Source organism: Humulus lupulus, chromosome 8, assembly GCF_963169125.1.
Source record: "Humulus lupulus chromosome 8, drHumLupu1.1, whole genome shotgun sequence".
NCBI lineage: Eukaryota > Viridiplantae > Streptophyta > Magnoliopsida > Rosales > Cannabaceae > Humulus > Humulus lupulus.
The window spans coordinates 65,594,066-65,607,731 of record NC_084800.1 but is presented as its reverse complement, the minus strand read 5'-3'; the positions used below and the strand labels follow the sequence as shown (position 1 = coordinate 65,607,731).

General features: G+C 32.9%; 2 protein-coding genes and 1 non-coding gene across 3 annotated transcripts; 1 reads left to right on the top strand and 2 right to left on the bottom strand.

Moving 5' to 3' along the window:
- The first annotated feature begins 1,718 nt into the window (after positions 1-1,718).
- On the top strand, positions 1,719-2,066 carry LOC133795520 (uncharacterized). Its single transcript, XM_062232967.1, has one exon. The coding sequence runs from the start codon at positions 1,719-1,721 to the stop codon at positions 2,064-2,066; it is 348 nt and encodes a 115-aa protein (XP_062088951.1).
- Positions 2,067-3,061: 995 nt separating this feature from the next.
- Positions 3,062-3,844, bottom strand: LOC133793845 (uncharacterized). The gene is made up of 2 exons (XM_062231100.1): positions 3,377-3,844; positions 3,062-3,287 (listed from the first exon to the last, which is right to left on the bottom strand). The coding sequence occupies exons 1-2, from the start codon at positions 3,832-3,834 to the stop codon at positions 3,068-3,070; spliced, it is 678 nt and encodes a 225-aa protein (XP_062087084.1). The 5' UTR covers positions 3,835-3,844; the 3' UTR covers positions 3,062-3,067.
- Positions 3,845-12,820: 8,976 nt separating this feature from the next.
- On the bottom strand, positions 12,821-12,927 carry LOC133798815 (small nucleolar RNA R71). Its single transcript, XR_009876033.1, has one exon. It is a non-coding gene; the product is annotated as a small nucleolar RNA R71 (small nucleolar RNA).
- Between the last annotated feature and the right edge of the window lie 739 nt (positions 12,928-13,666).

Sequence of the window (13,666 nt, the reverse complement as noted above, 5' to 3'; positions counted from 1 at the left end):
GGAAATTGAAACAATAATATCTGATTACAGAGTGAACAAAATAGAGCAAGGACAGATTTACAAGGACAAGAACACAATCAAATCAGCTTTTGGCTACCATGCAATGCTACATAACTTTCAGTTCAAAACAAAAAGATCAGAACCAAGAGAGTACCTGGTTACCTGCGCAGATGACACATGCAGCTGGTTTGTGAGAGCTTCTAAATACAGAAATCAAGATTTATTCAAGGTATGAAAATGCATTCCAAATCATACTTGCTCTGTTGAAATTGTTATGGAGGATTATAGGCAAGCAAAAAGCATCATAATTGGGGAATTAATAAAGAATAAGTACAAGTCAGTCAAAAGAAATTATACTCCAAATGACATCATGAATGACATGAATGCTGACTTTGGAGTAACCATGGGATACACAAAAGCATAGAGATCAAGAGAAAAAGCTTTGCTTCTAGTAAGAGGGAACCTGATGATTCATATCAAAAGTTGCCAATGTATCTTCACGTGTTGAAGCAAGCAAATCCAGGAACAGTAACACATCTGCTCACAGACAATGAAGATAGATTCAAATACTTGTACATAGCTTTCTCCAACTCAATCAAAGGTTGGAGATACTTGAGGCCTATCATTGTTATTGATGGAAATTTCTTAAAAAATGCACATGGCGGCACACTATTTTCAGCATCAACATTGGATCCAAATAACAACATTTTTGTCTTGGCTTTTGGAATAGCAGACTCAGAAAATGATAACTCTTGGCTTTGGTTCTTCTCCAAACTGAGAGACACATATGGAGAACCCGAAGGTATGGTAGCTTCAATTTTATCATATGGTTTACATATAAAAAGGAAATGGTTACCCAAAACCAATACACAAATACATGCTATTTCGTTTAGTATCTTATAAAAGTAATTGGTTACTTCACAGGATTGGCTATTGTTTCTGACAGACACAAGAGCATAGAGAATGCAGTACATATAGTGTACCCAAATGCGTTCCATGGAGCTTGCATGTATCACTTGCTCAATAATTTGAAAAGCAAATATGGAAACCATTAAGAACAACTACAAATGAATTTCATTGCAGCAGCAAAAGCATACACAAAAACAAAATGTGAACACTACATGAGAAGCCTTGATAGACTTGACAGGCGCATCAGACCTTATTTAGAGAAAGCCAAATATGAAACTTGGGCAAGATCATACTCACCAACAAAAAGATACACCATGATGACATCCATCATCGCAGCTCAACGCTGCACTAAAAGCTGCAAGAAATCTCCCTATTGAAATATTGGTTGAATGTCTTAGAAGTTTGGTTCAAAAGTGGGTTTGGAACAATTCAAATAATGCAGATGGAACATTCACAAAAGTGTCTACAGCAACAGAGAATGAATTGAGACATGACATTGTTTCAAAAATGAAGTATGAGGTATGCAACTAAACTTATTCTTACTATTCTTTATTCTGTCAATATATGGTAACCAGTTACTCTGGGTAACAGCAAAAACAAAATAATAAACTAAACAGAGTGGGAACAACATACACTCAATGTTAATTGTACATAAATGTTTATTATTTTATTTTAATTCATCACAAAACTATTTTCAAGTCTTGCCTTTCAACCCAATAGAATATCAAGTTCGTGATGAAAAAGGGACCAATTTCACAGCAAATATTCACAATAGAACTTGTACATGCAATTGGTTTCAAGAAGATGAAATGCCTTGTGGGCATGCAGTAGCTGTAATTGCAAAGAGAAACTTGGGAGTATATGATTACTGTGCAAAGTTTTACAAAACAGAAACTTTGAAAGCAATGTATGAAGAAAATATTCATCCTTTGCCCCATAAAGATGAATGGAATCTACCACAACACTTAGACATAGTGGTGCTACCTCCAAAGGCAACAATCCCTGCAGGAAGACTAAGAAAGAAAAGAATAAGATCAAGAGGAGAACCAAAAGTGATAATCACCTGTGGTAAATGTGGCCAACCAGGACATAATAGGAAGACTTGCAGGAATCCACCAGTTGACAAGACAAACAAGCAGAAAAAACAAAAGTCATAGCTTGATATATTACAGAAAAACAACTATATCATAGCTTCATTCATTAAATGATTGACTTTCATATTCATACAGTGATATTGAGTATTATAATAACTTTGTTACATATTCAAATAAATTGAATGATTACCAAAGCATATAAGATTCCCTTTATAATAAATTGTTGGTTTTTTGTTGATATATATCAAATATTTATGCAACCAACACCATGAAAACATGTTTTTTTTAAAATAAAACATAATATTCTAGGTGAGGTAACCAGTTCCCACTTAGTATATAACATGATGACCCAGCTGGGTACCTGGTTATTATATCTCAATTGCTTTGTATATCATAGTTACTTTTAAAAAGTTGAATATTATTATATATAATTATTAAACATGAAATAAAAAAAATAAAAAATAAAAACAATAAAGTAGGTACTTTGATCTAACATTTGCCACAAAAAAAAAAATGAAAATCAACAAACACCAAAAAAGTAACCAGTTACCCCTTATATAAAAGACAGACCAAACTAAGCACCTGACTACCATTAAAATATCTCAGTTGCTTTAAAAGTATAATATGTATAAAATATAATAATTAAACATGAAATACAGTAAAAACAAACAAGAGAAACTAGGTACTTTGCTCTAAAAATGATCACAAATAGAAAAAACAACAAGCACCAAAAGTACCCCAACTACACTTTTGTATATAAGACAAACACCAAACAAAAGTACCTGGTTACCATTAAAATATCTCCGAAAAAATAAGTAAATATATACAAATAAATAACACAGAAAATATCAAAAGATATATATAATATCCTTAAGTAACCAAGGTCTTACAAATAGTACCAATTTAACATATACAAGTATCAAACTAACTATTGGTAATCATTTCCAAAAGTCAAACATCCTTTTCCAAAAGATGATCTGATTTAGAGTATAGACGAAATAAAAAAAGTCTAATATCCTTTCATAAAACTTCCTAAATAACATATGCAGTAGTCTTAAGAGAACCTATGCAGCAGTCTTCCTCCTCTTCTGCTTCCTATCCAAAACCTTTTCAGAAAACTCATCGCTAGTCAAATATCCATCTTCTTGTTTCTTCTTCCCATGAAAATACAAGCTAACAGCAATGTCTTGGCGAAGCAACTGAGCATCAATTTCTTTTGGCATCTTGTTTTCCTTTCCAAGAATTAATTGCTCGGCAAAATACGTTGTAAAAATCCCACAGTCACTGCAATATTACAAACACATAAAAAACTAAGAACATAAAAACAAAACCATAAACAAACAGAATAAGCAAACTTAAAAAAAAAAACTCACCATTCAACTTGTTGAGGAATGCCTCTAGCAATACTCAATTGCAAAGCATTAGTCTCAGCAACATCATAAGGACTAATATCAAGATTTATGTCACGACGATCATAAAAATCAATCTTCTCCAATAGAAGAGGAAGCATTACAGCAAATGCTTCAATTACAAGTAAACTCAAATTTTCATGCCTCGCCCCCGACATAGAATCATAAACAATGAGCAACCTCTTCTTTATGTCAAAATGTAGCAAAAGCCAATGAGCAAGATCCTTAACATTAACAGGCATAAGAACATGATCAAGAAAATTCCAGTGACTACTGCAAAATAATGAGTTGCCCCTCATAATCTTCAAAGCAACACAACTGTCATCAATGTTCAATGCATCACTGCCTGATTTCACAAAATTCTCATACATGAAAACAATATTTTGGGCAAAACAACTATCAGTAGTAGAGACCCTCCTCATCAAACCTTTGGACAACTTAACCTTTCTCCTTAAATAATACATCATGACATCAATATGCTGCATTTTAAAAAATAAAGGCTTATAAGACCACTATGTAGAAACCTGTTACCACTTACAACAAATCATAATAAAAAAAAAAAACAAAGGGTAACCAGTTCCAATCAGCTGCACAACAAATAATAAAAAGTGTGGGTAACAAGTTACCATCAGCTAAACATCAATGTATAAATTTGGGTAACCAGTTACACAAAACATTGCAACACAAAAAGATGACTGTGGTAACTAGTTACCCCAGCTAAACTACTAGATTATACATTTAGGTAACCAATTACACATCGTGGAAACACAAAAAAGACAGAGGGAACTAGTTACCCCCATCAAAACACAGAAATATAGAATTCAAGCACATCAAAAGAATTTTTTTAAAAAAAATGAGAAACATAACATAAAAAGAAAAAGAAACTCACCGATGAATCAACAAACTGCCCAGGATGATACAAACGGTAGAACCAAGTCTTCTCGTCAATAAAAATGAAAGTGAAATCGATCGATGGCTCAACCTTGTTATCATCATATTTCTTATACCTACAAAACAAAAAAATCAAACAGTATTTAGAAAATAAAACCAAAAATTTCACACAAAACCAAAAAAAAAATCACAAAAAAAACAAATTGTACATACTTGCTATTGTGCTTCACTTTAGTTTCAATCCAACTGTGAAACTCAGAAGCTTGTTCTTCAGTGTGATTCTGACCAAGATCATTAGAAAAAGGGCATATATTATCCAATACAGTCTTCTTTCTTTTATGTTTACCTTCATCTTCAGAAGAACCAAACTTTGTCATGAAAGGAGACTTGACAACAGCACTTGGCTTCGCCTCTCTTTTCTTAGGAAAAATAGCCACAGGATCAGACAACCTTGAAGAATCATAGACAACAATTGACCAATCGCTCTTACCCTCCATATTACTACTATCTTTTGATGATCTCTTAGTAGACTCATTTATCATCTTCCACATTTCATTTGACACATGAAATGTAGAAGTTGAAGGACTCGAGCATCGCAATGAGGCTTCATTAGATTGACTCTGCAAAAACAAAAAGGAAAAAATTAAAATTTATAACAAATATAAAAAAAACTACTTCCTTAGACAAAATGTTATTTAAACAGCATACCTTAACAGGAGTAACAAAATCTGAAGCAATCTTCACAGAATGCTCCAAATCGGCCCCCAACTTTTTATCAACTTGAACATCTTGGTACCCCCCCACACAAACATAATCAACATAATCATGTAGAAAAGCAATGAAATATTCAATCAAGATATACAAACAAAATAATATAAGAAAATAAAATTACGCAAGAAACTATTTACATGATAAACATGGTCAAAGTCCATTTGATTTTCAGAATCTAAATCTCCACCATCAGTTTTCACAGACACAGCAGACTTAATGTCTACAAGCAAACCAATAGCTGTAGCAAAATCAGCTTCAAAACTTTTATTCAGGCAACCAAGTTCACCAATAATCAACTTTTGCGACGCTTGAACTTCAGTCAACTTAACATGTAACTCCTTGATTTGATCTTGAAGCCCCTTGTTATATTGATTCTAAATACAATTTAACAAGATAACAAAAACATTAAAACATAATGACATATAAAAAGGGTTTAAAAAAAATAAAAAAGGAAAAAAAAACAAACCTCCAAACGCTTCTTTGGAAGAAAGAGTCTAGGCCTCAACAAAGGCATCTCCGATAGGGGAATGTCATCACCTATAGGTGGTGGGGTTGGACAGAATACACTTTCAAATGATAAATTTTTCAATATACCCAATTTCTTTTCTTCCGCATTAGGAACAAGATTGACATCAAACCGCATTAAATTTAAAAAAAAAAAAGGAAAAAAAAAAACATGAATATCAACAAAAAGTTATAAAAAATGAGAAGTAACCAGTTACTTACAAATATAACAGATATAAAAATACAACACAAAACAAAGAGAGGAAAAAAACTACCTTCTCATCTATAAAAACTTTCTCAAGAACTTCATGATAACTCACACTATCCTTGCTATGCCAATTCAATATCCTTGGAAATGAAGAACCAATCCTCCAACATAAAAACAATGAGCAACTTGGAAGGGTCTCATAAATCCATATAAGGAATGCAAGAGGAAAACCAAAACACTTGTAACTCCAATTATCAAGAGACTCATTTGCTTTTCTAGGAATCTTCATATAAAGAGCATTCCTCTCCTTTAAAGCAAAGCGCATATAACACCTAGTTCTTTGCCACAAAAGTTTGCCAAATGCAAACTTTTTCAACAGGGAAAGCTCACAATCAACCATACCAAAAAACTTATTGTCTACCCTTGTCTCATTCTGGGTCCCAAACAAAAAACTAACCAAAAAGTGGACAATACCCAACTTCACAACAAGCTCATCCCCCATAGCATTAAAATTGTCTGAATTAAAAAGGCTACTAACTTCATTTTTGCTAACTTTGTCATTTGCTTTAACACCAGGGAAAAATTCTGTCCTAAGACCTTTTTTACCATCAGGAAACATACTTAAATCAACACTACCAGCACAGTCTAGCCCAGTAATTAATCCAAACTCACTAAGAGAAAACCTCACTACCTTATCACCAAGCTTAAACCAAAACTCGAATTCTTCTTTTTCCTGATGAACCTCCCTCATCAAAACACTATGTACAAGCTGTGCTTGCCATGCAATACTTGGCAAATCCAAAAAATGACCAAAAGGAGTCCTTCTAAACATAGCTTTCTGCTTCTTGGTGAAGACTTTTTTCAAATCAGCTATAACTTCTTGTTTATTCCATTGCTGAACCTTACTTCCAAACCGAAACTCTGGTTTGATCATATAATGCACAGCCTGAATAAAAATATAACACAAATACCACAAAAAGGAATATTAAAATAAATAATTACTACAACATTAAACAAACCATACACATCTAAGGAAACAAGTTACTTTAAAGCGTAACCAGCGACATTACAACATATACAATTTAAAAAAAAAAATCGAAATGAAAACAGGAATACTACAAGTAACCAGTTACCTTAAACATTAAACAACAATATACATACTACAAGTAACCAGTTACCTTAAACATTAAACACCAATATACATCCTACAAGTAACCAGTTGCCTTAAACATTAAACAACAATTAAAAATGAATACACTTGAAGGGTAACTAGTTACATCCTACAAGTAATCAGTTACCTTAAACATTAAACAACAATATACATACTACAAAGTAACCAGTTACCTTAAACATTAAACACCAATATACATCCTACAAGTAACCAGTTACCTTAAACATTAAACAACAATTACAAATGAATACACTTGAAGGGTAACTAGTTTGATCCTACAAGTAACCAGTTACCTATAAAATTATAGAGCAAAAGAAAAAAGCATACAACATATACAAACCAAAAACATATCAAATATAGAAACAAGAATAGTAAAGAATCACAAATAAATGATCACTTAGAATCACTAAAAAACACACTATAAAAAAGGAACAAAATATGCATCAAAGAAACCGGTCACCTTAAAATATAAACAACATAATTAAAATATCAATCACCTCAATTCAACCAATTACCAATAACAGAAATAAATATAAATAAATCACAATAAACAAAAAAAAAAAGATAGAAACCGGTTACTGGTCATATAAAAATTTGTTCATTATAAAATGACTAAACACCCAACTAAGAAAAAAAACAAAATTGAACCAGGAATATAAGAAAACTAAAATACCTGCTTGTTTGTCTCATCGATAATCACAGGACCACAGGACTTCAATCCTCCCCCAGGACTTCGAGGAGAATGTCGCAATTTTAATGAGGGTCCACCATGATCATAGGGCTTAGAAGAGCCAGCATCACCTCCCTTTTGAACCATCGCTACACAAACAGAAAACACAAAAAGCCATCAGGAATTAAAAAGTTTAGATAAATGATTGAGGAACAAATATAATATAGCCGAAAAAATGATTAACTTCCACATAGTAGAGGTAAAATACAAAACCAAAACCTATTGCAAAAGTAACTTCTATTTACTAATAATAAAAATAATCATTACTTGTCATTAGAAAAATCTTCAATAAAATATATTATTATTAACAAGTAGCATTATAAAACAACATGAATAAACAAACATGAATATTCAAAAGAAAAGAATAAGTACAACCAAAGACAGCCCTTAGATCTCATAGCTAATTTGATCATTAAAAGTACACAACATGGGAATGTTCATTATAAGCCTTGTTACACTGTCCACCCACCCTATGACAGAAAAAGAGAGAGATATAAATATATATATATATACACACGCGCGCATATTGCTACAAGACACCATATAGAAGAGAAAGACAGAGACAGATTGAAGGATATAAAATATAACTGCTTCCCACAATTACTACTTCCATCACAATTACTGCCTCCCACAATGACTTTTTCCATCACAATTACTCTATCACAAGTCAGAAAAGAGATATAAATATATATATATATACACACACACACACAAACACACGATTATTACTACAGGCACCATAGATAAGAGAAGACATATACAAAGTCACAAGTCAAAAAAGAGATATATATATATACACACACACACACACAAACACACGATTATTACTACAGGCACCATAGATAAGAGAAAATATATACAAAGAGAAAGATATATATAACAAGACTCATCATAAAAACCACATACACACACAAGTCAGAAAAGAGATAAACATATATATATACACACGCACACAAACACATGATTATTACTACAGGCACCATAGATAAGAGAAAAGATATACAGAGTGAAGGATATATATAACAAGACTCATCATAAAAACCATATACACACACAAGTCAGAAAAGAGATAAACACATATATACACACACAAACACATGATTATTACTACAGGCACCATAGATAAGAGAAGAGATATATAGAGTGAAGGATATATATAACAAGAAATATGGTAAAAACCATAGATCTGCTTCCAACAATGACTTTTACTATCACAAGCCAGAAAACACCTGAAATATTGAAAACCTAAAATACCACATAAACAAAATCTTAACCTATCACGAGCCCTTTCCCTTGCAATCAAGTTATATGTAGAGAAAATCAAAATCAATCACATATTATAAAGAAATGGTGTGTGTGTAGATGATGAAAACCAGAAGGAAAAACGAAAATCCTTACACAACAGTTCGCCTGAGAAACAGTAATCGTGAAATACAGAGGAATCGAAACATACCAAACAACTCTGCTCAACGCCCACCGTTCGCCTGAGAAGACAACCGTTCGCCTGAGACAACAGCCGTCCGCCTGAGAAGACAACCGTCTGCCTGCCACTCTCACTGATCGCCAACACTGTTTGGCACCCGTTGCAGAACAAGAAAGGGCGAAACCCCTCAGTCAAAACAGACAAAAATAAAAAGTAAAAAATAAAAAATACCTTATATAAAATTAAAATAAAACTAAATAATATAAAAACTGAAAAGATAACTTTTTCCACATAATATAAAAACTTAAATAAATAATTACAAAATTACATAATAACCCTTCTACACACGAAATTACATAATTACCCTTCTACATTTATAAATATAATTAGAAATTTAACTATGGCATAATAATGATTTTATACAAAAATATGGGAAAAAAATCCCATAGAATAGAATAAAAGTTTTAAAAAGCCATAAAATAATACTAGAAAAAAAAAAGCCATATTTTTGAAAACTTTATTAAAAAACCCATATTAAATGTAATTTTCACTATATTATACTACAAAAAATATATACACCAGTTAGAAAATAATATACCAACAACTCATCAAAAAATTAAAAAATCAATGTAACTTTAAAATAAGAATTAATTAAACAAAACTAATATACATATACCACTATATTAAATTCATATGCTCCTAAATAAATAAATAAATAAAAAAATTACAATTTAGGTAATCAACAATGTAAAATGGTCATTTCTCTACAATTTTAAAAATGATAACATTAACTTATTGATATCATTATTTTGGGCTATTTCATATAATCTCTCATATACTTATTTGGAGTGTATAAAGAGTGAGGCTTGGGGGTTGTACCCAAAAGAGTAGTGTTGAATTGTATTTGATTAGGTTTTTATTGTTATTATTATTATTTGCTTAGAACAAGAATAGTTGTTTGTTATTGGTTAATTTTTCAACAACTAAGAACTTTTTTGTCATATAATGCAGAAAATTACTTAATAAGGATATTGCCTGTATTTTCACCCAAGGACACATGATCATCCGAGTAGGACATGTGACAACCCGAGTATGACATGTGCTTCTTTCGACGAGGTCGTGCCCCGAGGATAAGTGATTAGTGCTCAAAAATATCATTTTATTAATCTTAAAGTATAAAATTAATTAAGTTTTAATTAATATTTTCATAGATTTATTGTCATATATTTTATATTTGAAAATATTAATTTTAATTTAATTTGTGTTTAATTTTCAGGAAATAAAATATATATTTTGACACAAAGAAAAAGAAAGGAGAAAGAAAGAATTAAAATTGAAAAAAATGATGATAAAGTGGTATTTTTGAAGAAGAAATAGGCCCCAAAAGGAGCCCAAACCCAAGTTTCAGCTACTCCCTCTCGCTGCCACGTGTCAATCTGCCATGCGTCCACTCTAGCTGGCACCAGCCGAGCCGAGCCGAGCCGTTCCACCAGATTGTGACACGTGTCCCACCAGCAGCCTGACAAAGCCGCCGAGCCGCATTCCAGCTGAGCCTCTGACAGCCGCACCTGCCACCTGTCCCAGCCGCCAAGCCGCCACTGCCCCACCTGCCACGTTCTGACAGACTGCCACCTGACACGCCAGCCTGACGCGCCTGCTTTGTCTCCCACGGCCCGACCTTGACTGACGCCTCCAGCCCAGCAGCGAACCATAGCCCGCCACGCGTCCCCTGCGTCAGTCCGTGTCTCCACTTTACCAGCAGCCACTTCCCATTTTCATCAGCTTTTTGAGCCACTTTCCCACTATTTTTATACACGGTTTTGCACGTTTTTTGGGTCCTATTTACACTATAAATAGAGTACCAAATGGGTTAAAAATATATCAGATTGTGTAAGGAGAGTGTAGAGAGTATTGGAGAGAAAAACACTTACTTTTCCTATTTTTCTTTTACATTTTCTTGAGTGAAAACAATGCCTATTTTAGGCTAAATTTTCTTGTGGAAAGGCTAGAGTGGAGTTCATGTGTTACATTATATTTTTAATATATTGATACTTTATTTTGTTCTTCATTTCTATATATTTGTTACAATTAAATTTATTTTCTTCTAATTTTTGTTCTAAATTTATTATTATCTTTTACATAAGTCTAGTCATGCTCTTCTTATGTAATTTAGGTTTTTAATTTAATTTAGAATATTTGTTATATTATATGCTTTTTACTGCATTCTGCCATTGGTATTTTGTCGCTCTAAAGTATATAATATGATAGGTTTTTAAAATTAGAAGTTAGTATAATTTAATTAAAGAACATATTTTAAGGTGAGCTTTAATATATATATTTTCCAACTATAATTAAGGGTGTAGAATTATAGTTGAGTATAATGAATCAATTTTATTAAAATATATATATGTTTGCATGAATGAAACTTATGCCTTCCATACTTTCTTTTTGATTCTAATCCCTCGATTTTATTCATTTAATGTTTATATTCTTTTTCAAATTCACATTTTTCTAAAGTTTATTATTTCTAATTTACTAATCTTTCTTTTAATTTTGTACTTTACCTCTCTGTGGATACGACATAGCCTGATTATTACTGCGACCGCTTAGGAATTTATTGGACGATATCAATTTTTGGCGCCGTTTCCGGGGAGGTAATTCTACAATTAAAGGTTTGCCTAGTAAATTAATTTTTTTTTCTTTCAATATATAAAAAAAAAAAAGTAGTGTAATTTTTAATTTCTCTGTTATTTTATTTTTCCTTGGTAGTTTTATTTATTTATTTATTTTATTTATTCATTTTTTTTTAATTTTAAGTTTAGAATTTTTATTTTAGATTTAGGTTTATTTCGAAAAAAAAGAGCATAAAATTTTAAATCATAAAATTTTTAAAAAAAAAAAATCAAAAAAAAAAAAAATCAAAAAAAGTATTGAGAACATTTGTATAATTTTGGAAATTAGTAAAAACCAAACTTGTTCTGTCTTAGAAAAATTGGTTCTTAAATAAGGTATGTGTTAGCGTTACCCTCCAATCTTTTATAAGAATCTCGGGGAGTTCTAGAAAAGCTCTTGGGCCTAAAGTGGTACCTTGGCAGCCTTTCCAATTGGCCTGGGAACATTTTGGTGTATACTTATTACATTATTACACATTTGCGCTTATAATACTCACAAAATAAAAAAATAAAAAAATATTTATGCCACGAAACAGAGACGTACTAGGGAGATTTGTGAGACAACAAGTAGAAACTTTAGAAAACTCTCCTAGTTCATCGTTTTCTTCCATTCGTTCAAACACTCCTGATTCACCAAGACTTCCTGAACCACCCACGATGGCTCATCAAGATGAAGTCCAACCAAGAACGCTACAGGAATATTTACATCCTACGCGTACAGCCACACCTTTGTGCATAATGTATCCCAACAATATGCCAAATTTCGATTTCAAACCCGGCATGATTAACCTCTTACCAACCTTCCACGGGTTGGAAAATGAGAGTCCGTACGTGCATATTCGGGAATTCGAAGAGGTGGTGGCTACATTCAACAACCGAGCTGATGTCACCAACATTGTGAGATTGAAATTCTTTCCTTTCTCGCTTAAAGACAAAGCAAAAAGCTGGTTGTATTCCTTAAGGCCTAGATCTATCGGAACATGGGACGAAATGACAAAAGCATTCTTTGCCAAATATTTCCCGCCCCATAAGACTAGCAGCCTTAAGAGACAAATCTCTACCTTCATCCAGAAAGACCATGAAACTTTCCATCAGGTTTGGGAGAGGTTTAGAGATTTGATAAATCAATGCCCACATCATGGATACGAAAGCTGGCGTTTGATCAGCTATTTCTATGACGGTCTCACAACCGGACAAAGACAATTCGTACAAATGATGTGCAATGGCGAATTCCTTCAAAAAGATCCCGATGAAGCTTTCGAGTACCTCGACGATCTTGCTGAAAAATCCTACACATGGAATGGACCGAGTCCTATGGACAAGCCACGATCAACTGGAATCTACCAATTGAAGGAAGATGACAACATCAAAAGCCAAATTGAATCATTGAGACAACAATTCGAGGCTTTCAAATCTCACGAAGGTAGAGGAATCCACATGGCTGCAAAGGTAGAGACACGAGATCCATGCTTCATCTGTGGAGGAACGGAACATCAACCGCAAGAGTGCCCAACTCTTAGTGAGTTAAGAGGAGGAAAAGAGGAACAATGCAATGCTTTAGGGGATTACAAGAAGCCCTATAACCCTTTCTCAAACACTTACAATCCCGGTTGGCGCAACCATCCAAATTTCAGTTGGAAGGATTCGAACCAAGCATCTGGGAGCCAATGGAGGCCTGAGCAGCAACAACCACCAAAATCATACAACGCTCCTCAAAATATCATGCAGTCAAGTAATTCTCTTGAGAGTACTTTGCAAATGCTTGCACAAACTCAAATAGCCTCAACTCAAGAGCTCAAAGCTTGTTTCACACAAATGGTAGAGGAAATGAAAGACATGAAAGTCTAAATGACAAAGCTAAACACTACTTTGGCGATTCAAGAG